The sequence below is a fragment of the Halichoeres trimaculatus genome, unplaced genomic scaffold (assembly GCF_033239565.1).
Source record: "Halichoeres trimaculatus isolate MK-OKI-2021-1 unplaced genomic scaffold, fHalTri1.1 fHalTri1_scaffold_18, whole genome shotgun sequence".
In the NCBI taxonomy this organism is placed as follows: Eukaryota; Metazoa; Chordata; class Actinopteri; order Labriformes; family Labridae; genus Halichoeres; species Halichoeres trimaculatus.
Window position 1 is genome coordinate 11,713,373 of NW_027437196.1, and position 26,138 is coordinate 11,739,510.

Genomic DNA, 26,138 nt, shown 5'->3' on the forward strand with positions numbered 1-26,138 from the left:
TTGTGGTTTACAGTGCATGAGGATGAATCAGGAGTGTGTAATGTGACTCCTAAATCCCTCAAAGCAAAACTGAAGAGCTGACAGATCTTTGGATTTAAAGCCTGAGTGACAAAAGATCAGATTCAAGAGGAAAACAAACCAATAATTAAGCAGCATTTGTATTCAGTTAAATCAGCTTTTATGGCGTTAAAGTTGAATTTTTCCATAAATCTTTATTTGGCTTTCTGTCGAAAACAATGGCTTTCTTTATTTACAAAAAGGTAAGACAGCTAAAGAATACATCGAGCGCCTGAGTCTGGAGGCTTTGGTGGAGAATAAATATTTTGTACTTAAGTTCCAGGTTTAAAATCTGCCTCTTTGACTCAAAAGAGCAGAGGTTTTTTTTTGCACATGCTCACTGCATCCCGGATAAATGAGAAGCAGAGGATTTGTCAAGAGAAGAAGGGTAAGAGGAGGAGAAATCAAGTCTTTTTTTTCTTAGCTCCTTGGGTAGAACATGGCGTATTTGGAGGTCCGGAAGCCCAGCAGGTCCCTCATCTCATTGCGGAATTTGGACAGGTCTTGGCGCAGGTCGTTGAGGTTTTCCACGGTGGCTTGATCTGTGCTCTGCATCTTCTGCCGTGTAGAGGTCAGGTAGCGGTGAACCAGGCAGCACATGATCTTTTGGTAGTTTTCATCACGTTTCTGCTTCAGGTTCTTCCACTCCTGGATGAAAAAAGAAAATGATTCAGATTAAGAAGACATTATCGCACATGCCAGATGTTGAGAGATTGAATGAAATAGTGCAGAAAATGGTCAAATCATGCCTTTCTTTTCTTTTACCTTAAGGCTGTTCTGTCTTTTCACCTTCCCCTTTGATGTGTGCGAACAGATCCACTTGCTCATGCTGGTCACCAGGTAGCAGACGGTCTTTGGGGAGGGGAGGATGTTAAACGGCGGAGGCAGGGTGCACTTGTCGTCAAAGTAGCTAAGCCACAGCTTGGCCCGAGCAAACTTCCACTCCTTATCCTCGTGATTCTACGAGTCGAAAAAAGGAGAGCACAAGAATGTGAGACTTAACTTTCACACACTGTGTCGCATTTAGAGATGGAATCCTGACAATGCAAGAAATTATGCAAATCCTTCAGTGGCCAGCTTTTTCTGGTCAATGAGTTGTTTATACTTAGCGTAATCAAAATCAAACTGTTGGTTCAAGAGAGAAGAAAATGTGCTGCAGAGTTCCAAAGAAATACTTTAAAGCATCTGGGAGACATTTCAGGGTGAGTTAGAGAAATCAGAAAAGTCTAATCTGAACAGTTAGTGAAAATGTTTTTAACTCTTGGTTCCAAGCTGAACTAAAATGACCCCTGACGAATCAGAGACTACATCTTTATACTCACGGCGATTTGTCTGAAGCTCTTATGGAGCATGGCCACCAGCAGCTTGGTCAGCACAATTACAACCACGATGTTGTAGGTGCCAATGATCATGGCGCCCACAAAGGAGCGCAGCTCCTCAGTGTAGTTGATGCGGGTGACGAAAAGTGCGACGTGTGCTAGGGAGAAGATGTACCAGAACAGAGCGTAACAGGTCCCCATGAATCTGAAACAGACATTCATCAGAAAGTCTTAAATCAGCTGTAAAAGACAAAGAAGTATCTAAAGCTTGACATGTTTTATGATAGAAAATGTCCAAAATTGGCAGACTAAGGTTGGCCCATACGTGTGGAAGGCATCGTTGCTCTGCTGCTCACAGAAAATGCCCGTGCAGTCCTTGGTTTGGTTCCTGCCTGGGTCTTTTTGGTCCTTTCCGTACAGCTGAGTGAGCCCAATGGTGAAGGAGAACAAAACCAACAGGAAGAGGCCCAAAAACTTTCCAAACTCCTGCAGCATCTGACCCATAGAGATCTGTGGAAACATAATTAGTTGTGTGTTAATCCTCTTCTGCTTGATCTGATCTAATCCAACAGACATGGGTGAGGGTTTTTCTGTTTGTCTGTCAGTTTCCTGCCAGGAAATCCTGATTATCAAAGAGGCGAGCTGGGGTCAGATCTTACACCAGACAGGCAGTTTGTCTGGCCCTGACTGAGTTTGACTCAATCCTTACCAACTGAGAGGTTGATGCTGTCAAAGCAGAACATTTGCTAACCACATTTTGAAAGCATTATTACTTTTATTCCTTGTGAAAAATTAGCGTCCTGCTTCATATACACAACCTTAATTCTACTTGTGTGTGACTCTTTGGTGTTCTTTCTTGTAGCTATTTTTCTGCGCTTATTTAGCACATTTACCTCTGAGAAAGTGGAAAAAGCAACACATCTCGACAGCTGTCACACTCCAGCCCTACCTGGGGGAAGCCAAACAAACACAGAAGAAGCCAAAACAGTTTTAGAAGACAGGGAAAGTCTTCTCGGACCATTGGAAACCAACTATTTATAGTCCTGAGTGGCTTATCTGTTTGCTCGGACCTTGAAATGCTCAAACAAGGTCAGGACATGCTTCGGTTTCACAAACACACACACGGTTTCCACTGTGAGGGATGACCACTCTCCCTGCACCTCAAGGTGAGCGGCGACAGGGCTGTTTACTCTGAAACCCAGGCAGCTTGTTTGGGGAGAAGGGTTAGTCTATTTGGGTGATTCATTATCTTGTCATGCCTAAATCCCTGCAGTGAGTTCACTTTGTAAATGTCTGATTTAGGGGCTTCCCTGCTCGCCCAGCGTGACGGGAAGCCTAACTTAGTTACAGGACAAACTGAGCTGGACTGAAGGAGGGCAGGAGCTCTCAATCTAGAGAAGTTTCTCATGGATTACAGGTACATTTATGCAGAAAAACACAACAAGAGAAAAATCAATGAAAACATGAAATAAATGTATTTGCTAGCATTGTATTCAATGCTGCATTTCATGCTAACATGCTTTGATTTCTTCACTTAGCAATGGTTGCTTCAGACCTTTTTAACAGCTTCAGTTAGTACGGAAGTCATCTGTTAGGCTTTCAGTTTGAGACGAGAAGCATGATCACATCACTCCTCAACGAGCTTCTCTACACTGGCTCCCAGTGTTTTACAACTGACTTTGATTATTTTCAAAGCTCCGCTTTCTCTGTGCAGACCTGTACAAGGTGAAATGCACCCTAAGACCCCCAGGCAGGGGTGTTCTGTACATTATAAAGGCCAACATGAAAACTAAAAATGAGAGGGGTCAGAGGCTTTCCTGATTTCGCTTTAATTCAAATTTGACCTTTTTCCCTTTTATTCGAAATTTATTCCAGTTAGATTTCTCTAAATTGAGAATTTTCCTTTTGAAATGTTTGTTTTTTTTTATTAATCTTTGCATTAGCTTATGTTTGTATGACTGTTCTGTTTTGTTTTTGAAAAGTGCTCTGTAAATAACATAATTATTATTATTGGTACTATTGTTAGATATTACTTATACTGGGGACTAATGGACATAAAGAAGCACGTACCCTCCAGATTTCTATCTAGATTTATCTTTATGTACTTCCATCCTGTAAAGGGAAGGGTATTGGATATTGTACTGTTATAGGTACCAACTGAATTCTGTCAAAAATACCGGGTACCGATTCATGTAAAAGTGAAAGGTACCATGTTTAGGGTACCTAAACGCATCCTTGTAACTGTGAGGGAGTGGGAGAGTAGGCGATTTTCCATGCTGGGCATGAACACAGCATTGCAAGGTTATATATTGAAGAATAAATATGTAAAATTAAAAAAAGAGATTTTGTTATTAAAAAAATGATATTTTTAACCACATAAACACAAAAAAGTACGGAAAATTGGTACTGTTGAGTACCAATACTGAATGCCAGGTACTAGGCATAAATACCATAGTTTCAAATGTAAAAGGAACCCATCCCTAATCCTGTATACTTACTACAAAAATTGCATTAATAGCTTTCTGTGTTGGTTTGCGGTTTTAGTCATATCATTTGATAAAACAGCATGTTCTCTGAATACTGTTACATTTTACTGTAAGGATGGGTATAGAAAATATTTGATTGATTCCAATGCTGTTATCAGTCAGATTCTTTATGGATGTCCTTATCAATTCCTCCTGTGAATTTTCTGTGTACAAAAAGTAGCATTACAGGTTTTCCATGTCAACATTTTATTGAGTAAATAAGTAAATAAATATGACATGACCCTTTCCTTGGGATTTACTGCCTTGCGTTGACAATTTTTTTAATGTGGGTGGTGTTGCCACCCTATTGTGATATTACAGTGTTGCACAATTTGTAATTTGGGTTGTCAGCCTCTTTTTTGGTAAAGTAAAGCCAAGCTTTTGATTTCTTCGCTCTCTCCACCATTGTCTAAGAAATTCTGCAGCTGACTGGTGAGAGTGAGTGATGTGTGGCGTGTCACTGGTTATCAATACCCATCCCTATTTGCTGTAACACTTATTGTTCACTCATAGTTATTTTATGGTTTTTCCACAGAAAAAATGACATTGCTCTGATCCCGGCATTGGGTAGCCCTATGACAGACTTTTGACTGATAGATTGGATATTGGTGTTGAAGGGTGATCTATAGAACAGGTTTGTTGATTAAGTTCTATGCTCTTTTGTGTTTACAGAAGCTACATGTGTGCTACATCATGCAAGCCGACTGACTGTGCATTTATGCTAGGCAGAGCTAAAATACCAGGAAGGAGGAAAACTACATCAGGTTGTAGGTCCTGCTTTACTCACTGCACATTGACACATTTATAATCCCCTAAAGTAATAATACAGACAGTTTAAATATATTTATATTTTATTTCAATTTACATAGTTAGAAAAGCATCAAGATGCCAGAACACAATTTTTAATTTCAAACTTGTGTTTAGAGAAGATTTTAAATTAAAACTGCTATTAGTATTGATGAGTACTTGAAAAATTTGATTTTTGTATCCTGAGAAAACTGACTTGATTTAAGAAAAAATAAATCAATGAATTTGGCAAGAGGCAAATGCATCTCCAATATTTTCAATATTAAGTTTTAACCAGGATGTTTCTGAAAAGTTTCTTGTGTCTAACTTATTTTGAGCTTCATCCATCTGAGTCTCTGTTTGTAATTCATTGCATAACAAAAGTATCCACCAACACCAGATGTAGAAAACTGATAAAATCTGCAATATTTTACAATTTTCAATGAGAGAGGGAAAAAAACTTAACAACCTGATTATAGTTTGTATGAAGTCCGAAACTGGGGCAAAACCTACATCTCCTTTCTCTCAAACACACTCATACATGCCTCCATAATTTATGTGGGAGATAAATACCGTTCCTGAGGTTAAGTCTGGGCCATGAGTGAGCTCACTGAACACTCCCTGGTGAAAGCAGACACACACAGGCACACACTCACACTCTCAGTCACTCTTTCCAACCTCAGCAGGGGGCACTACCCGGCAGAAACGTGAGCTGGCTCCTTAGGGACGTTGGAATCAGAGGAACTTTCATTACCGCAACCCACACAGCACTGCCTCACTGTCTCACTGTGTGAGCCGGAGCTGGTGGAAGTGCACACTCACAAGTGAGGGGAAATGCGTGGGCACGTGTGTATTAGAGGGGAGGTGTGTCTGACATGTGACATGAACACACTGCAGCATCTATTTCCAAAGCTAATAATTTTTCCATCCTGCCAAGCCAGACAGTGATGTCACAGAGTGATTGAGCAAACGAGAGAGGACAGAAAAGGGGAGAAAAGGAGGCAGAGAAACGTAGGAGATTAAAGCAGAAAGTGCTCATTAACAATCTACAGGGAACCCTCAGTGTTTTATAAGTCAACCGCAAATAGCACCCCAGCTTAATGACAGGAAGGCATCCCTGCTAGCAGACTGACCTCAGTGCATACCTTTATGTAATAAAGTCACACAAACAGGGGGAAAGTGAAGATCTGCCAAAACAAAGTTAGACGCTGGCTGGCTTTTCGGTCTCTTTCTTCCAGCTGGCTGAGCGATAAACAACACTATGTGGAAGGATTTTTCAAGAGTTCTGTCAGGTTATGGGTTTGATTTTTAAAATCTGATTCATATTCTGTTACGTAAGAGAAACAAAAGCAGGTTGGCGAAACTATTTGGCTAAATTTTTCCATACACTTTTGAAAGAAATGAAATGAGAGTTTGTAAAAACAGAATAAAGTTGAACTAAATCTGAAAGAGTAAAAGCTAATGCATTTTCAGTTTCTGGAAGCCAGTTGATTTTGCTCACTATTTTCTTCATTCTTTACTCCCCATGCAGCCAAAATATGCAGTTACCAACAGACTCGACTAACTGTATTTATCACATACTGTGCCAGGATGTGATGAAGATTAAAAATGTGTTGTTGTTGTATAGATACAGCTCTTTCAGCGTCAACCAAGCAACCTAAACACAAGTATTCTTGAGTAATCTATTTTGTTTACACCAAACTGTTCTCTTTAATGCAGATGATGGAAATTCTGGCGCATGTGGCGATAAAGCTAAAAAGCTCTTTGATGATGTTGTGTTCGGTTGATCATGTGCATATTATTACCCCGGAGCACTTTCATCTGCTGCATGGGTTCACTGTGCTTAACTTAATGCTCATGATGATGCTTATGATACTGCTGGGCACAGCTGGTGTGATGTTTAGTGTTGGCTTGTCCTTGAGTGTTCACACTTCACTGAGAGAGGGGGAGCGGATGAGTGGGTGGTGTATGTGTTTCTGTACTGAGTTAAGGGAGACTGATAGAAAATAAATCAGTTTTATAACAATTGCATACGATTTTTCTTTCTCATTACATGCTGTCAAAGGTCAACAGGGGTCACATCTGCTTTTGTAGGAGATCAAAAACATCTTTAATGTCATTAGTAGTTTCCTACCTGCAGTGGCCCCAGTATGGAGCTGGTGGTGTACATGAAGAAGAGTCGCAGATAGCTTAACACATTAGCAAAGGCAAACAGGCCCTCAGCCACCAGGATGGGGTGAAAGGCATCCCAGTTCTTCCTCTCTGTGTCCTCCACATTCTTGAACTGTGAATTAAACCAAAAATCACTGAGACACACAGCACTAAACAAGTCAAGTAAAGCTGCTGACCATAAGCAAAATAAAACACTCACGGCATTGAAACAGAAAAAAAGTCTATATTCAGAATAAAACTAGCTGCAATTGTGCTTCTGTGTTGAAAAATCCTGATAAGCTTAAGCAAACTTGCACGCTAGCTCTTGATTAGCTAGAAAAAATACCAGATTGATGGAAACAGAGCATAAGATGAAGCTAATAATGCTAAGTGCCCAAACGGAGTGTTATTTAAACATTATTTTATGGGACTAAATCTGTGAAGAAGTGAGTCACATAACCAAAAAATACACAGAAATATCAAGATGAAAAAAACAACATAAGAATGGGCGACTACTTCTACAGTTTAATACTTTTTTTTGACTTTCCTCTTAAAAAAAAAAAAAACTCAGAAAGTTATACAGACATTTTGCCATTGAAGCAAGAGCATAACCTTTGGGAAACACATTTACTCACTCTCTTGATAGCTGTATTTGAACAGTAGTCTTACTCTTTCCAGCCAACATATATTTAGGCTAACTTAGCATTTGAGCTAGCAAGCCTAGATGATATGTACCGCTTAAGAAACAGTGAAGCAACATGACGCCTGGTTTTGTGTCTATTAAAAACGTCTAAGCGAAATATGAGGGTTGCATTTTTGTTTCTGTTTTGCAAAATTCTGATTATCTTAGTCTTAGCTAAAGATACCTATGCTAAGTGCTCAGTTAGTCTGTTTAAACATATATTTATGGTATTAAATCAGTGAAGAAGCGATAAACATAAACAGTCACAAAACATAAAGAAAGAAATATTTAGAAGCTTAGCAGCTACATCAGGATGAGACTAGCTTGACCCTTTTTTTCCTACAAACTTTCATTAATAATACTAAAAGTCAATACAACATCATAGAGTTTAAGTATAAACTTTTGGGAAATAAATTCACCTTATTTCTTGATGGTTACATTTGAACAGAGGTGTCAATCCTTCCAGAAGCAGACACTTAGCTTAGTGTTGAGTCAAGCAAACCTGACTGTTCAGAGTAATATCAAGTCCTCACTAAGAAATACTCAAGCAACCAAACCTCTGGCTTTAAGTCTATTGTCTATTTAACTGGCTGAGCTTAATATGAGGTTTGCAGTTGCAAAATCTTTATAAGCTCCTTAGGGCGTGCTTGCTAGCTCTTTATAAGCTAAACATACAAGATTAGGGTAAGCTAAAGATGCGAAGTACCTAAATGGTATGTTTTATTATAACTGTATGTGACACAACCTGTAACGTGGTGATAATATGCATTAGTTAAAAAGTGAAGAAGAAGTGCTCGATCCAGGGTGGACTTAGTTTAACCGTGTAACATTACTTTTTTTCAAACCTCTTCACCATGAGTATCTGTAAAACATCTAAAATATCTATAAAAACGTATGTGCTAGCTTTGAAGCTGTCAAGCCCACCAAGAAACAGCAAAGCAACACAACTTCTGGATCAGATATGATTGATTTGCCAGTTAATGCATCAGAGTAAGTGCGTTTTTAATATTTAGCCTGAATCATGCTAGTTGTTTATCTCTGTTAATCTCTGTTTCCAGTATTTGCTCTTAGCTATGCTAACAATCTGTTTTGAGGATCTTTTTTTCTGCAGCTCACTGCCTGAATTGCACATGAAGAGTTTTCCATAAGTTTTATGTTTTTATTCTCCATGGTAAATGTTTTTTTTTTTTTTTAATTCAAAATATAGCCACAGGTTAAACTTTTGACATCATTTTGCTCTCTTCTCTTGAGGGTACCATGGGACTATTAGCTAAATTACTTGGAGGCTGCCGAAGATTTGGTTGGACTTACTTCCCAATTCGTCTCAAATTGTACACTTTCATTTAGTCTACACTCTGCACTCTTCAGGTGCTTCAATTTATTCTGCTAAAAATGTTCTTTTTCAAAATTTCTTGGAGGGATAAACTGTAAACTGTGCCTGATTGGCATCTCCTTCAATCCCTTCTGGTACCTGTTAAGGTGTGAAAAATAACACCTTAAGTTCAGTGACATCTCCCTTGGCTTCAAGATAAGCTGAGGCCTGATTACTCAGAATAAGTGAAACACCTGTGTGGGTGCTGGCTACTAATGAATATCTTTTTTATGATCATCTCATTTTTTTTATTTTATAAAAAGGAAATGCTTCTAAAGTAGGTTGCTCCTCAAAACAAGTGCTGAGCAGTCTTTCAATCCTTTCAAAAAGTATCAAAGAAAAAATTAGGGTTATCGTTTAAATCAATGACAGTAGGTGATGTGTGCGTACCTTGCTATGAGCAACTATCTTGAGGGCAAATGTAGCAAGATAAAGGGAGTTCATCACGAAGCTCAGCTGGTTTCGAGACTCTTCCAGGAAGTCTTCCAGCCCCTCGTACCACAGGCGCTTCACATCAGACCACACCATCCCTACAGAAGAGCAGGAGTCCAGATCAGCACACACAAACACAAATAAAACACACAAAATGGGGAAAAACACATTCTGATTTTATCATCTCTAATTCTTTTGAAACTTTTCCACATCCAGCCACAAGACATCCTGCTGAGGGAAAACAGGAATGTATGAAACTCGTAAAATGAAAGATTAATGTGCTGAAAATGTGTCATCTGTTCGATCCAGGGAGGTGTGGGGATTAAATTAAAAAGGGTGTTAGTGTCCACTTTGTGTCCAAAAAGAATTCCATCCATTCCTCTCACAGGGATGATAAAATTTCATGTTAAAGCTACAAACTCTGATCTGGATGAATCAGATTGAATGCTCCCATGGTTGCCATGGTTTGAAAATACAGTCAACAATTGAAAACCAGGCTTTGACGCAGACAAAAAGCAAATAAATATCCCCCCCCCCCTCAGTGAATTTGATACTTTTTATCTGGTTAGTAGAATCTTGAAATTTTCTTCACAATGTGAATTGAAATTGTAGTACAGAAATCCTTCAGTATAAACGTTTTTGTGTGTGTAGCCCAGAGTACAGACCCACTCCCAGTCGCAGCATTTGATTTCTCCATAATATGAGGCGTCTGGCTCAGGGGAGAAGTAGGATGGAGAGAACTGGAGAAAGATGAGATGAGGGGGGCAGCGCGGGAGACAGCGAGAACAATGGGTTCCCAAAGAAATGAGAAGCTGCTGTTTCACTTCTCTGTGCTGTTGTTTTTGACATTCTAGCTAAATAAAATCCCCTTTTCTTGTCTTGTAACTAACCCTGCGTGTATTTTTTATGATTTAAAGTCAAATACATGTGTTAAATCCATGTTTGCATCATGTTTTAAAGCAGCAGCAGCTCTAAAGGAAAAACAACTCAAGTTATCAAAATTGACATTCGATCCTCTCTTTTTGCACTCCTTAAGGAATCTTTCCCCCTCTAGTGGGCTATTCCAGCCTAAGAAAAAACCATTACACTTCTCTCTAATGGATCATCCACTGATCTCACTCAAGCAATATACGAAATAAATTGCAAATTACCCCACAACCATCTTTATAATGCTTAATAATGGAAGTCAATTGCTTCTACATCCATTTATAACCTGTCAGGTGAAGTTATTGGGCTGATTTATCAAAGCAATAGTGAAAAAGAGATGAAACCTGGACCAATGAGCAAAGACTGTGAGGCTTTTTGTGTCTACTGGTGACGAGTATGATACTGCAACCATGAGATAAATATCCGTGCTGAGGGAGGCAGGGCCATTAAAGCGATTGAATGATCATGCTAATGGTTTCTTGGCAGAAGGGGAGTGTAGAGAGTTCCTACCCCGGAGAGATGGAGTAAATTTCCGACTGTCACTATCAGGCCACGTGGTTCCTGCACATATATGTTTGAAAGTATGTGGACCAGCACTTAGATGTGCCACAGGGGAGAAAGAAGAAGCTGCAGTTTGTTTTCGGTGCAGCTAAGGAGGAGAACAGACAGATTTAATCCAGTCAGGCTGGGCTTTCTGCTGTTCTGCACAGAAACAGCTGTTTATCATGTCATGCCTGATAGAATTATGGATACAGGATATTGGACTTAGGCATGATCATATCAGAAATCTCTCATTTTCACTCTGCAAAGTGATTCTATTAAACTCTGATGTGATGATTAATTCTTAGATAACTTATTTTGTGACGATTAGAATATAATTTAAAAATCTGCCCGTAAAGCTAAAGCATATGCTAATCACAACACATGGGATAAATACAGTTGATTGGTACATTGTTCAAAGCGTGACAGCTAAGGTGAGTGAGTGAGTGAGTGAAGAAGCTGACCTATGATCCACAGGATGAGCAGGTAATCGATCATCTCCAGCGCAGGGCCCATGGTGTTTTTCTTGCCTTCATTGTAGACCAGAGAGTACAGGTTGAGCAGCAGCAGGAACGTGAAGTACGACGCACTGTGGATGATGAACTTGACGAAGGGGGTGTGGATAATCTGGCCCACGCGGGAGCGCGGCACGAGAAGGTAGCAGACGGACAGCAGAGGCCACAGCATGGCCACGCTCAGCACAGTGGCCATCTTCAGACAGGTGTGTTTGCGGCGGTAGCTGGCTGTCTCTCCGAACCAGACGGTGTTGAGGAACTGTTGACAGTTTGACTGAGCAACGAACTGTAAGAGAGGTGTCATAGTTAGCAAAATTCAGCCTGTTGGATTAAATCAAGATACTGTCTGTAATCTATTTGTCAATTATTCCACTACAGCCAGAGTTTGGGTCGCACAACACTTATTGCACACTGAGGCAGTTTTGACACACTGTCATCTTTAACTGCTTGGGTATGATTCGACCCTTGACCTCAAAAAATAAAATAATAGGAAACTGCTTGGTCACTGTAGCTCCAGGTAATGTTACACTCTCTGCTAGCACATTTACTCTGCTGCTGCTGCCACATGATAAATGACCAAAAGTCTGTTTTTCTGGTTGTCTTATGTGGCCATCATACACTATTTTTGTTCCTAAATTCAGGGCAACTTTACTTGTTAGCTTAGCTTAGCTTTAAATTTTAAAGCTGGGAAATACCTAACCTGGCTCTTCCCACAGTAAAATATGCTAACAAGTTCATCATGACACAGGTTTTCATCATAAATAATGCTTGTTTCAATATTACGTAGGTATGTCCTTCTTAATGTATTGTATTTCAATTGGTGCTTTTCAACTGCAGGAACTTACCCAAGAAACTAGGCTCTTCTTCAGGAATTATGTGCTTTTCAACCATAGGAATTAAGGGTCTAGATTTAATTGGCTCCACTCAGGGGGTAGTACTTTCCAGAGTTCCAGAAACTTTACACATTCCTTTGATTCTAGTGGGTTTATAACTCCTAAACAATCATTTTCTTTGAGCTTAATCGTGTGAATGTGTCTTTATAAGCTCATGTAGTTACAGTGTAAAAAAAAATCCCTGCAAACTGGAGACAATCAACTGAGCGTGGTGTCATCTGTTTTTAACAGCCTTTGTCATTTTCTTACTGCCCTCTACTGGTCTGGCGGTTTAGTGCAATTACTTTTATTTTCTCTCTACATCTAACTAGTCTGATTTCTATCATCTTCAAGGGACTTCTGGCCTCAAAAATAAAAACTACAGCAAGCCAGAGAGTAATTTTGTTCCTGGAAGAAAGGTTGCAGGAACTAAAAGTTCCTGATACTTTGGTTGGGAAGAAATGTTTATCTCTGATTAATACTTAATTTCCTGTTTTCCTGTCAATATCTCAGATAACAAAGCTGTTTTTCTCATTGCATAGCATTAATGAGTCTTATTATTTGCAGACCCTGCACCCTATAGTTCCTAGACTTCTGGGAAGTACTACCTTCTGGCAGGGCTGTTTCAAGAGCTAATTCAGTTGCCCAAGTACTACATTAAGAAAGTAGTTCCTTCAGTTAAAAAGTAAACAGTTTCTCAAAAAGTCCTTTGTTCTTAGAGAGAGTTTTTGCAGTTGAAAAGCAACTTATATGTAGGTATCCAAACTTGTACTGTCATGGTTGTTGGATGGTTTTTAACTGATCTAGAAAAACAAATATCAAAAAAAGCACTACAGGCCGTCACTGTAATAGGTCGCAGTAATCAGAACAGTGAAGCAGATTTCCATGCTTGTTTTGGATTTTTCCACTACAAAAATTATAATCAGTAAATTGAGATCTTAAAGAAACAATTTCAATGAGTTCACAATCAGGAGAAAGTAAATGTGAATGTGAAAAGATGCATGCCCAATTAAGGCTTCAACATCGGTGTATTTCTGATGTACGATCCTGCCACAAACCGTAAATAAGCCTCAGTAAAAGGGAGTAAGTCTTTTATGTTCAGGAATATTTACTGTGTTATTCCTCCAGCAGGAAACGATGATATTCCTCCAGCTCTCAGGTGATGTATGAGTTTAACACTTCTCACACTGAGCCTTCCAAGCTATAAAATGCCCCTCAGCCTCAAACTTCCAGCTTCAGTTTGTCTCTGACTGCTGTTGCCTGGAGGAACTACTTTATCCTGCCAACTCGTATTTCAAAGAGACAAGCACATGGTGTGCTGGGGCAGATGAGCTTGTCATATTGTAGAATAAAAAACAGAAAGTATTTGTAATTTCTATAAACAAAATATGTGGATCGCAAATGTTGTTTTTATTCCTTTTGTTTGTAGCTGTGTATCGTCTCTTCTGATGTGTCTGCTTTTGTTATCTCAACATTCTTGCAAATCAAAATCAACAACACTTATTTATCAAGCAAAGCATAACATATCCCTGCTCACCTCCTTTTGATTGTACTTAATGGCGAGCTTAAGTCGACTGAGATTCATGCGCTCCTCCAGTAAGCCTCTCTTGTCGACGTGATCCTCACTGGATGTGTGGTTGAGAATCACTTCTAGCTCTCGAGAGTTTCGAGCCTGAGCCAGCAGGTCCTTGGCAAACATCTTACACTGCTTTGCCAGCTCCTCATAGTCGTTCCTGGAACAAGGAAATTAGATATAATCGCACTACATAACAGATTTGGATTCATAATCACGACAGACAGAAAAGGAATAGGCCTTCAAATTTCACGGTCTCTACTTCAGTAGATGCATTTGAAGTCTTATCTTTGGGCATAAAAAAATTAAATAAAAGTGCACTGATGTGATTGATTGCAGCCGACGGCACCCATACCTGAACTCTACCTCAACCAGACTGAGCTCCTTGAGGTCTGTACTCAGCTCAAAGGCTCTGAGAATGGGGTCTTCTTCTGTCAGCATGATGAGAGAGGGGCTCGCAAGGCAGCGGTAGATGTCCAAACGAAACCTGATGCAGAAAAACCAACACACGTGAGAGGGTACACGGACACAGAGAAAAGTATAATGTAGCAAGGGGGAAATATGACAAAAAGACATGTGCACTGGTGAGAGGAATAAAGAGAAAACTAGAACATTCAGTCCTCTGTTTAGCTCTTTTATTTCTACCTGCTTTGACCTCTATGTTTTTCTGCCAGCCACTGATTCATTTAGCTCAGTGTGTGGGAAGCTTCTCTGCTCTGCAGAGAGGATAAAAATGCCCAGCTGAGGACATCAGCAAAAATCTCATCTACACTCAAAAAATAATCCACTGGATGAATAAGATGTCATTGTGGTACCTCTCAATTCCATCAAATAAAACAACCATGGACTGTCTCTTTGAACAGACTAAACATTAGTACATGGAACCCAGGTTTTAAATTTCATTAAGTTTCATTAATATGCTTACACTTTTAGTCTAGTCTACATTTTTGGCACATGTCAGTACAACAAAATTCTTTTTTTTTCCAAGGTCACCTGTCCCAGTTGTCATTGGGCGTAAAGCAGGGCTCACCCTAGACAGGTCACCCAGCCTACAATCAGTCACACACTTTCTCACACCTATGGGTAGCTTAAAAAGACTGATTAACCTGATAATTGTTTTTTTATTAATGAAGGACAGTGGATAGAATGGGAAACAAGGTTAGTGTGGAAAATGATATGCAGGAATGGTGCTACAGGTTGGATTCAAATCTGGGCTGCCTGCTCAAAGGCTTGCCTCATGGGGTATACTGGCACTCCACAAGGACCTATGTTAAAGGTAGAGTCTGCAGGATTTTCTTAAAAGAATAAAATGTCTACTTTAAAAGGAATTATCCTGCTTAATCGCCTCCTACGGGCCTCTATACATGTGTGTCAGTATCCGTGTCTGCTTCAGCACCCTCCTCAGCCTGGATGTTGATGCTTTTGTTGTATCGGGATGTTTCTGGGCGGAGAGTAAGCATCAGCGAATCCCAGAGCGCCCAGTGCGCAACTGACTTTGTATGCTGATGATCTTGAGTAGGAGCTAACCAGAGCAGTTACAATAGCGGATGTAGCATGGTGAAAGAAAGACACAACCAAAGTGAGATGAAACGCCAAACAGATAAAGCTTTTTTCCTAAAAGAGAGTGAAGCTTGGCTCGACTTTCAAGGAGGAAGAGCCCAGTTTGAATGTTGTGTTTACTAACAAGTAACGCAAATTCGAGCAGACCCCAACTTTAACATGAGGCAGTATCATTACTGTAGTTTGATTTACAGAGTTATTACTGTATTTTACTTTATAGCATCATTAATGTATTTTAATTTTGAGTGTCATAACCATGTTTTCTTTACGGTATCATTACTGTATCTTTCCCCCCACAATCCTTTTCTCTTTGCAGTGATATACCAAAAAGACATTTCCCAATATGCTACTGCAGATACTACAATGAAATAATGTTATTATTACAACAAAAAATCCTCAGTTAAAGTGCAAAGATGCCCGGATCTGTGTTCTACTAAGCTTGATCTCACTTTTAACTTGCACTGTGTTTATTTTTCCTTTTCAAGAATAATGTCTGTCTGCTTTTGTCTCATTAGGATCTGGTCAAGGATACAGAGCATGTGAATTAGTAGCTGCTGATTAGAGTCATTGCTTCAGTAAACCTAATTTTCGTTTGACTAACGTGTGTGGATTTAACTCACTGGAATTTTCTCAGAAGATGTTTGACGAACAAAAACAGATCATCTAAATGACATGAGCACAAGTAGTTCATGTTATTCAAGCACTTGTCTTATTGCTTCTCAAAGAAAAATCTGTTTAAATAAAAGCAGAAGCAAGCTTTTATTTAAAAAACACACTCAAAAAGAGTTGTGAATTAACCCACAATTTGAGACAACTTCAACAGTCCATAGTGGAATAACTTCAAAAACCAGGACAGAAACATGAACCTAGAGTAGGTCAGTACTAAATCATTTCTTTCAGGTGCTCAAGATGACTCAAAGGTTGATGTTATCATCAAAACAAGGCGCCACCATGTTTCACAAGTACCTTTAAGGGACTCTTTTCCTGACAGACCAGCTGATTCATGGCTCCAAAATTCCAGAGCAAAGCCAAAACAACGGTCCAGAAAATAACAGGCATCACGTGAAAAACAACACTTGGTCTTCCAAATTTAGCTCATGTCTGTGTGAACTTTTTGTTTTGTGTTGATGTTGGCTGAATAAAGCAGCACATCTCTTTGCTTATCGTGTTCTTGCAGTAAAACTCATCCTTAGTCGTATTAATCACTGTGAATCTGTGTAATGGAAAATATAGAAGTACGGCTGTTTCTGCCCCTGTGCTATAAATCTCATCGACTGTCACACACCCAGAGGGGAAGTTCTAGGAATCAAAAAATACTTCAGAAATAATCAAGGAAGCAGGCTATTAGGTAGATAATCAGCTAATGATCTTCTATACTTTTGTGAATCTAACAGTTATATTAGTATTTATTTCAATGTGTCAGGTACAAGCCAACTATAGTGGTACCTTGACTAACGAGTGTCTCTCCTAACAAGTTTTTTGAGATATGAGCTGTCTCTCTGCTGATTTCTTGCTTTAGGTTGAGAGCTAAAATTTGGGTTACGAGCCAGCTCCAGATACCCCATCGTTCACACCTGTGTTGTGCTCGCATTTGTGCTTTCAATTATTCTGCAGAGCTTTCAGACTTTATCCAACAGAAACACCCCAAAAAGTTGCAACTGGGCATGCAACAGCCTTATTTAATGACTCTGAGTATGTTTACATGCAGCTTAAAGGGGACATATCATGCTTGTTTCTCCTTTTCACTATGTCAGACTAGGATGCCTGTAAAGCATTTCTGCCCTCGGTACAAGTCATTTAGTTTCTTCATTGCCCCACAATAGCGTTCTCGATATCCTCATTTTAGGCCATTCTGAAGATCTCGTTGAAACGCTCCGTATCGAGAATGACCTCCAGTAAACTTGCAACGTCACAGCCCTTTGTGTTCTGATTGGTCAGTTCTATCAGAGGGGCAGAGGGGGTAGAGCCAGGGGAGCGGTTTTTGCAGCATGGCAGTATTTACAAAATCGCCACATTGAATATAGCAGACTGAGCGAGTTTGCTGTTTGCCAAAACTTCACCGTAAGGCATTGATAGCACTAATAAAATGGCAGAGTGTAGGATACTTCCTTTTGTATTGGACCCCGAGTCAGACCCGGACGGTTCTGCAGCTCAGGAGGAAGAAAATCCACCTCGACACAGATCATCTCAGGACGCTTCAGTGTGGTGAGTCAAACCGGTACTGTAACATGTATAGTTTATATGTTTATACTCGGCTCTTGGTGGGTGTATCCCTCGGTGGCGGTTGTGTGACTAACTGACATCACAGAGGAGGAGCTGCTTTATCAGATTACTCCAATAAAAAGAAAGGATCCTCGTGTCGTCATGAAGGTCGAAATCTCGAAGCCAAATGTCAATGACCTATTTTCAGAGGCATCAAATCTCATTCTGGGATATCAGAAAAAATAAAATATCTCATTTTTTGAAAATTCAGGGGGTGTAAGGTCTTGTTTTCAACTTCATCATTTTATATGTAAGTATTAAATCACGGATCAGCATGATATGTCCCCTTTAAGAAAACAGACTATGAGCTCAGTCAGCACAAGACTGGACTATTGGACTAAAGTGGGAAGGGGGGGTAAGGGCAATAAAATCAGTGAACAAGACTTAGTTATTCAGGTCAGCCTTTTATCTCCACTTCCATTAGCATCTTCAAGATGTGAGATGTCCATGGTAAATGCAGTTGCAGTTTATTGCAGTAAATTCTACTTTTTTTGTGGTTTTATACAATATTTATTTGTAAGTACATTTTTCTTATTTAAAAACTTGTAACAAAAAATGGCTGTGTTTTTTTCTGTATTTGGAACAGATTAGTGACATTTCAATTCATTTCAATGGGGAGAAAGTAATACCAGTTGCGAGCTTTGTCACTGAACAAATTAAACGAATCAAAGTCGGGGCACCACTCCATATCTGTAGCATCATGCTTTTCATCTGCGAGGTTTACCTGGAGTGGCGTAAGCTGTCCTTCTTGTTTTTAGCATTGCAGAGTGTGCACTCACAGCCCACAGCGTGCGGCCTGGGAAGTGAGATGTCCTGTTTCAGCAGCATGGTCAAGATTTCATAGTTGTTCCTGTGAGCTGCCAGTATGACTGGAGCTACATCCATAGTGGTGGAGTACTCCGGGTTCTGAATACGCTGCATGAGTTTCTGAAAGCAAAAAAGTGAAATAAAAAACCCAAATACTGCAAGAAATCGACAAAAATCAGGTTTTTATGCAGCACTGAGAGAGAAGACTTACAGCAATCGAGGGCTTTGAGGACCGCCTCGGTCTGTGATTGAGGAGGATGTCCACAGCTCCAACCACCTCAGAATCTATAGCAACCAACAAGGCATCTGTCGCCTGGAGAAACAGCATTTAGAAGCTATAAGACGGCAAACAACAAAGCAAGTATTGTGCAACCTTTGTTTTGTCTCCTGTGTGTTTGCGTGTTTACTACCTGGCAGCCATGCTCCAAGAGGAGCTGCAGGATGTCAAGGTTCTCGTTCTCAATAGCAATCGTGACAGCATCTCGTCCCAGAACGTCCACGCAGTTGATGTTGAGCTCGCCATGTCGGTTCTCCTCCAGCAGCTTCTTCACCATGTAGTAATCACCTGGGAAGCACAGTAAAGAAAAATAGCACATGAAGACATTGTCGCAGAAGTAGATGTGAGAAAAAAACGTGAATCATTATCTGTGGAAACTTCAGAGTTGCTGCAAAACACTCTGGCAGCTCCAGTGGGCCTCTTAACCTCTGTAACAATAACATCTCCCTCAAAGGATGGCGTGTGTTGCTGGGAGGCTTTATATGGTCACAGTGGCAGCTGCAGGTCTGTACAGTGTTCGCAACTTATCAATGAAACATTCTCCTTCCTTTGAGATGCCCCTTTGTGGTTTGAGCACTTTTGCAGTTTCTTTTTGAGCCATGAAAGGTCTGCAGAGCATGGTGAGAAACTTTCAAAAAAAGCAGACACGATTTCAAATAAATCTCAGTCCCTGTGGGCAAACTTCGACAGCAGCCAACATGTAGGCAGCTGTGAGAGGTATTCAGTGGAAAAAATGTGGTATGAGTGTACAGTGTACTCTCTGCAGCAGTGACCCTGAGATCTAACAAGCTGTTAGTCATGGTGTATTGTTCCCACAGGAAAGCTGATATCAGACATGATACTTTACTTTTTCTTCATTGATCATTGTTTTAAGCCTCACCCTCCCCTGATAACAAAATTTACATAAGCCATGACCCCAAAAATCGTCATTATGAAGGCAAAAACATGAGATAAAGAGACATCAGAGAGCAAACCTTTCTCGCATGCCAGCAAGAAGAGCTTCTCATCCAGTGTAGTTTCCTCCTTCACCTCCCTCACGTCTTTCAAGGCCAGAAATTTATCCGGAGAGGAGGCGTCCGTGCTCTGGTACAGAGCTGCCATTACGACGGAGAGCGAGTACGGCCAAACACTGATGTGCATCCCACTAGGAACCAGCGACCATTACTCAGGAAAGCCCGTCAAATACGTGACATTAGTGAAATCCTTTCTTTTTCGTCGTCGTTGTTTTTTTGTTTTTGGCGTGTGTCGCAGCTCAGCAGAGGCTTAAAAAGTGTCGTCATGGGACTAATTTCATCTAGTGTTGTTATTGACGTCGCATCTCTGCTGCGTCAGTTACATGCTCTCGCTCATGCTCGCTGAAAAACAAAAACAAAACACGTCCTTCTTTCGTCTGTTTTGTGTTAAATAACTACCAAACTTCGTCATGTGAAAGTAAACGACGACTGAACTACACCGTCACATCCTTCGCGGTGTTTACACGCACCATCTTCTCGCAACGCGGGCTTCTGAGGCTCATTCTGGTCCTGATGCTGCTGATGGGGCGCCTACTGCGCATGTCTCCTCCTCCATCTGCTCGTGCACTTCACAGGCGCAGAGCCGCTGTGAAGCTCGTGGTTACGTAACAAGGCATTAAGTGCAGCTTTGTTCTGACTGTGCGCGTGCAGCCTAAACAATGATACAGTGAATCGTCTAAAACCAAATAGTTTCACAGATATCTCACAAATGTATGAAGATTTAATTAATTAGCTGCACGTTGGCTCAGGATATTCACCTTCTGCTTACAATGTGAGCCAGTGTTACATTTATAGAATAGCAAGCAATGTCTGAAGCAATGTTTATGCCCCAGTTATGTTCAGGAAACAGATGTGCACGACTGAAATTCATTGCATACGATGAATAATGGAAAGAGATTAAGATAAATATCTTGGACTGTATGGTCAGCACTGTGCAGACTGTGAGAGAGAGCACATATGGGAGATATGCAAAGCTGTCCCCTTGGCACTGAGTCATATCCATGCATATAGGATCAGTATGTGAGACTCACTGAGACCAGTATATACAGTATCTTGTAGGAAAAACTCAAGAGAGACTTAAAAAATAGAGAAAGCACAGCTTGTTCAGCTTGTTCATGCTAAACAGTACACAGTCTACAGTATTCAATAGGGATGAAAGATACTGGATTTTATTTTAAATCCAATACCTTTAGACATTTTACAACTCATTTAGCTGATTACCGATACTGATACAGGTGTTATTTTGGTGTTCTCTACACATTTTAGTGTAGAGAACAACTCTCTTCTGTATTGGTGTGCACTCTTATCACACTTGTTATGTAGTATTCATACTTTGTGCAAAATAAGAAAAATATAGTACTTAAAACAGCAAATACATTATCTACAATTGCTTTCAAACAAAAAGGCATTTAATCAAGTGAGCAGCTGCCCATTATTTTATTGGTTTGTTATATCTGTGTTGACCTCTGTCCAATAGTTTGTATTTAAGCCAGTGTTGGTCAATACTGATAACATGCAACTAAAATAGTGCATCTGTAGTATTTATCATCTAAATTAAATATGAATGGGTGGTTCAAAAGGCCAAGAAATTAAACAACAAAATAGAATAACGCATCTATAAGGTTTATAAATCTTTTTGAAATGTAAGTAAAATTGAGCTCTTATAACAAAATAATCATTTTAAAAATCAAAAATGACATTTTCTAATAAAATGTAATAAAATGTCTTGTGTAAGACTTTTTTTTAACATCTGATAATTTACCATTATATGAAGTATGGACTTGTTCACTATAACGGGTGACAGAAAAGCAATGTAATAAAGCTTAAATTCAGTGTAGCACTAATAAGTTGCATTCTATAATACAGTAATACTCAAATGCTTTGGGTTTCTTACTCAGTGGTCACATGTCTTCTTTCTCTTTCTTCTCCTCCAACTGGAAAAGAAACACTGAAACCGAAAAATACAGTTTAAGAGAACACAGATCAAAAAAGACTCATGACAAGTTAGATGCAGCCTCTAAAGATTCACAGTGGCGCTGTAACATGCTATGAGAATTTTGGAAGACGCTTATCTCCATCTACTGTAGTTTTAAACCATTACACTTACGACTAAAGGAGGTGGTACTATTGCTGCACTTTATCATCCAGCGACAGCAACCCAAGGAAGGCCCCACAATGGGGAAAGTACAAGAAGTACAACATTGTTGGAATTAAAATAAATCATACAAAATGAGGTCACTATGAAACCTCAAAGAGATGATAAGTTTTAAGTCAGTTAATTACAGTTTCCTTATTTTTTATGTGTATTAGATCCACTAATACTTATGTATAAACTTGGACATAGAACACAAGCTGCTGCAGAAAAAAACTACAAAAAGTCTATTTTTTTCACTCAAATGTTTAGTCACTCCAATGAGCCTAGGAGGTATACTGAGGTCTAGTTGTGTCAAGAAAATCTGTTAATGTATTTCTTTGTCTAACCTGTTTGCACAACTATCCAGCAGGGGGCAGCATACACAAAGCCATTACACTTTAAACATCCGCATTGGAAGAGTACTATAAAATGAATGCTTGTGGGGTAGACAGATCACTGCTCAGACCTACACACCACAAATAGTAATTATTTATTGTACAGGCTAATACTCAAAGCCATCAGAGCTCATTTGGAGGCAGAAACGGCAGCTTTACTTGATCTGTAGCAGATGTCTGAAGAAACACAAAGCTGCACAATCAGAAATCAGGGGCAAAGACAAACACACCACTCATGTTTGTTTTTTTCAAATGTGATTTTGATGGTAAAATTTCATCATATAAAATCACATTAGTATTACCATATGGATCTGATCTGGATGCTATCAAGGGCCAATAGATTTCCCACCAAGGGTCAAAGGGCCCATTGCCTTTCACTCTGTCTTTTGTGCTATTGAGCCATACGAGGCTGTAATCCCGAACTGTCAAGCCTCTTAGAGATGATTTTCAATCTGCAGAGCATGTGGTCTCCCGTGTTCAAACACATGGCTGTACAGTGTCCTAGGACTTGTCATTTCCTGGGAAACAGCTGCCAGATGTCAGATTTCAGCTGATTCTGCCTGTGAAGAGTGCCAGTCACCAGTGCTGACTGGTTGCCAATAGATTCAGAGAGAAAAACACTGCAGTGTTCCTTTACAGTTGTAGATTTTTTCCTTTCCTACAATATTTTTTTTTTCTCACAAATAATATCCCTGTTGTACATTTAAAGTAACATAATCTTTAAAAAGGTGTGTATTAGAATTTGATTGTTAGTTTATTATTCTTATAGATCTGAGCTTCCCTCCTGAGGTCGTATCTGGTAAAAGAAATGATGCTGATTGGTCCCTTTTTGAAGTAATTTAACTTAGTGAATAAAAGATTATATTTTTTTCTTTTTTGAGATGCAGGTAGTTTTTCTTCTTTTCTTTCCCGTTGGAGGAACAGTTCAAGACAAAAGAGGAACCTATCCCATCACATCCTATAAAAGGCCCTCACCTGGGAAAGCACGCAGCTGTGTGTTTTAAAAAGAAGGGTGGAGCATAGTCACAGGGATGCAGACTTCTGTGAAACATAACAACAGCATCATTTCTCATAGTCTTCCATTGCTGTGATCTGTGGGAGCCAGACTAGAAGCCTTGTAGCAGGAACAGACGCGCACCGTGTCCAATGGCGTCTCAGTTTGACGCTCTACGCTACAGCGCGAGCCAATCCCGGATCCCGGTGGGTGGGACTTGATCCCTGTATTGTGATTGAATCGGTCCAGTTTGTTTTAGTTGGACGAGCAGAGAGGAGCAGGAAGAGAGGGGGTGAAATCTTTCACCATACGCGGTTACTGTGGATACCGGGTTATTTACTGCTCCGTTATGTCAGGAACGGGATTTATTTGAGCTGCAGCCCGGCGCGTCAAATCGTGACGAGTTTCATTGTCCGCCGTGCAGTCTTTGCAGGCTGCATTTGGAAGGATGCATCGGATGATAACTGCGCAGGGATGCCTCCGCTGATCATGAACAAACAGGGCGGTTGTTACAATGATGAGGGCTTCTTGCTTTTTGTTTTGAACACGGGCCACACGCAGAATCACTGCAGCGCTCGATGTGGGAAACATTAACGCTCCTCGCAGCCGTCGTTCCCATGAAGAACATTGCGCAGTGCAGTGAAAACGAAATATCGTGCTGTGGATTTCCAATTGGTGGTGAATATATTACCTTAGAAGCTGATTCAACTGGGCATCAATCCCCAGTATATTCATTCCACGCTCAGTCAATGTAAGCAGCTTGGTCAAGTGGTGAGAGCCACTTTCCTCCGGCACAGATGAGAGGCAAACAATATCATCAACCACTGAAGTTGACAGCGCCTTGGGAGAAGGATGCTGGCTTTGGGAGGAAGCTTAAAACCTACAGGAATCATACCAAGATAATAGCACAGCCGGGGATCGTGATGAAAGTCCTCCGGAGGAAGAGGATTGTGTTATTTATGGCCTATTTCTTGTTGCTGGTGCTTACTATGCTCAACTTAGCTAATTATAAATGGACTAAAGAGCCACAGCAGTGCAATCATCAGATGAGGAGCACCACTTATCAGAGCAGATCTGACATTCGCTTCCTGTACAGGCCCTCCCTGGCTAAAAAGAGACAGCTTATCTACGTCCTGACCACCTGGAGGTCAGGGTCGTCTTTCTTCGGGGAGCTTTTTAACCAAAATCCTGAAGTGTTCTTCTTGTATGAGCCGATGTGGCACATCTGGCAGAAACTGTACCCTGGTGATGCAGTGTCATTACAAGGAGCAGCCAGGGACATGCTTAGCTCCTTGTACCGCTGTGATCTGTCTGTTTTCCAACTTTACAACAGCCCTGGGGGGAAGAATTTCACCTCCTTGGGACTGTTTGGGGCCACCCTCAATAAAGTGGTGTGCTCCTATCCTCTGTGTTCTGCCTACAGGAAGGAGGTGGTGGGGATGGTGGATGATAAGGTGTGTAAAAAGTGCCCCCCTCAGAGCCTTAGACTGTTGGAGGAGGAGTGCCTCAAATATAACACTATAGTGATTAAAGGGGTTCGCATTTTGGACGTTAATGTGCTGGCCCCTCTTATGGAGGATCCTTCTTTGGACTTGAAGGTGATACACCTAGTCAGAGACCCACGGGCAGTGGCTAACTCAAGGATCAAATCCAGGCATGGTTTAATAAGGGAGAATTTACAGGTGGTTCGCAGTAGGGACCCAAAACTTCGCCGGATACCTTTCGTAGATCCAGGTCACAAAGCCAACAAGAAAGACGGCTCGGATTATCACTCCATAGGAGCCATGGAAGTGATCTGTGACCGCACCTCCAGGACTTTGAGGACTGCCTTAAACCCGCCCACCTGGCTGAAGGGGAAGTACATGGCTGTGCGGTATGAGGACCTGGTGGAAAGCCCGGTCAAGACCTTGCGGAACATCTACCGCTTTGCCAACCTCACCACCAACCACGATATTGAGTCATTTGCACTGAACATGACTAGCGGCTCCAGCTCCTCCTCAAAGCCATTCATTGTCTCCTCCAGGAATGCCACACAAGCTGCTAGTGCATGGAGAACAGTGCTCAGCATCCAGCAGATCAAACAAGTGGAGGACTACTGTCACCATGCCATGTCTGTGTTAGGGTACGAAAGAGTCAGAACAGCCGGGGAGGCAAAGGACTTAGGCAAATCACTACTGACGCACTCCAAACTGTGAAGTCAGCACCAAAGACCTTTTAATTTAATGTTCGTTTTGCATCGAGTGCCGTTTCCTCTTATTGTGGAATTAAAGCTTTACTTTAAATCAGTGTTGGAGGAGCTCGGCCAGCCACATTTGGAATGTATCATGTTTCCCTCAGTTGTTTGCAGTGATATTTGAAAGGACCACCTCTTTTATACTGGAATATCTGATGTGTTTGACAGTGCAAAGGCCTACAGATGATGACTAAAAAATGAAGCTGCAACCATGAAAAAGAGAACAACTGTATAATCCATGTATCTTGTTATGATGACACTTCAAAGTGGATGTTTTGGGGTTATTTTTGAATGTTAAAATCCTTACAAAAAATCTGTTATTTTTTCAGTCTCCATACTGTCTGTACAAGTGAAAATAGTGAATGAAAGAAAAACAAAAAACAAAGAACATATGATTTAAAAAAAAAACAAAAAAAGAATAATATGCTCATTGCTAATGTTATTTGTAAGATCTGGTCAAAGTCAAAGACAATCATTTGATGATGTGCCATAAGTAGAGGTGTGAGTAGGCTACATCAGAACAGCAGTAGTGCTTTTTTCTAGATTAAAAAAAACAAGATGTTTTGATTTTTGTCACCAAATCCTCGTAGGATGATGATTCATGCACTGTGGACAATGTCATGGCTCTGGAGCTTGGAACGTCTCCTCTCAGTGTCAGTGTAAGCAGTCTGTTCTACCATTTCCAATGTTTACAATTGCTTGCTCTTATAAA

At 40.4% G+C, this 26,138-nt stretch overlaps 2 protein-coding genes across 2 annotated transcripts; one reads left to right on the top strand and one right to left on the bottom strand.

Moving 5' to 3' along the window:
- Positions 1-192: 192 nt before the first annotated feature.
- trpc1 (transient receptor potential cation channel, subfamily C, member 1) lies at positions 193-20,214 on the bottom strand. The gene is made up of 13 exons (XM_074693263.1): positions 19,632-20,214; positions 18,791-18,945; positions 18,592-18,693; positions 18,298-18,500; positions 14,107-14,238; positions 13,716-13,911; positions 11,256-11,592; positions 9,283-9,422; positions 6,822-6,971; positions 1,702-1,886; positions 1,380-1,581; positions 823-1,017; positions 193-705 (listed from the first exon to the last, which is right to left on the bottom strand). Exons 1-13 carry the CDS (start codon positions 19,795-19,797, stop codon positions 478-480), a joined length of 2,391 nt encoding a protein of 796 aa, XP_074549364.1. The 5' UTR covers positions 19,798-20,214; the 3' UTR covers positions 193-477.
- Positions 20,215-23,430: 3,216 nt separating this feature from the next.
- On the top strand, positions 23,431-25,845 carry chst2b (carbohydrate (N-acetylglucosamine-6-O) sulfotransferase 2b). Its single transcript, XM_074692941.1, has one exon. The coding sequence runs from the start codon at positions 23,991-23,993 to the stop codon at positions 25,386-25,388; it is 1,398 nt and encodes a 465-aa protein (XP_074549042.1). The 5' UTR covers positions 23,431-23,990; the 3' UTR covers positions 25,389-25,845.
- Positions 25,846-26,138: the final 293 nt, after the last annotated feature.

What these genes read in the sequence shown, in the direction of transcription:
- trpc1 (XM_074693263.1), bottom strand. Translation starts at nt 19,797, where the DNA reads ATGCACATCAGTGTTTGGCCGTACTCGCTCTCCGTCGTAATGGCAGCT. An exon ending in TCTTGGAGCATGGCTGCCAG is followed by an intron (nt 18,694 to 18,790) that starts GTAGTAAACACG and finishes CTGTTTCTCCAG; the next exon opens with GCGACAGATGCCTTGTTGGT. An exon ending in CTGGTTGAGGTAGAGTTCAG is followed by an intron (nt 13,912 to 14,106) that starts GTATGGGTGCCG and finishes TCCTTGTTCCAG; the next exon opens with GAACGACTATGAGGAGCTGG.
- chst2b (XM_074692941.1), top strand. Translation starts at nt 23,991, where the DNA reads ATGAGAGGCAAACAATATCATCAACCACTGAAGTTGACAGCGCCTTGG.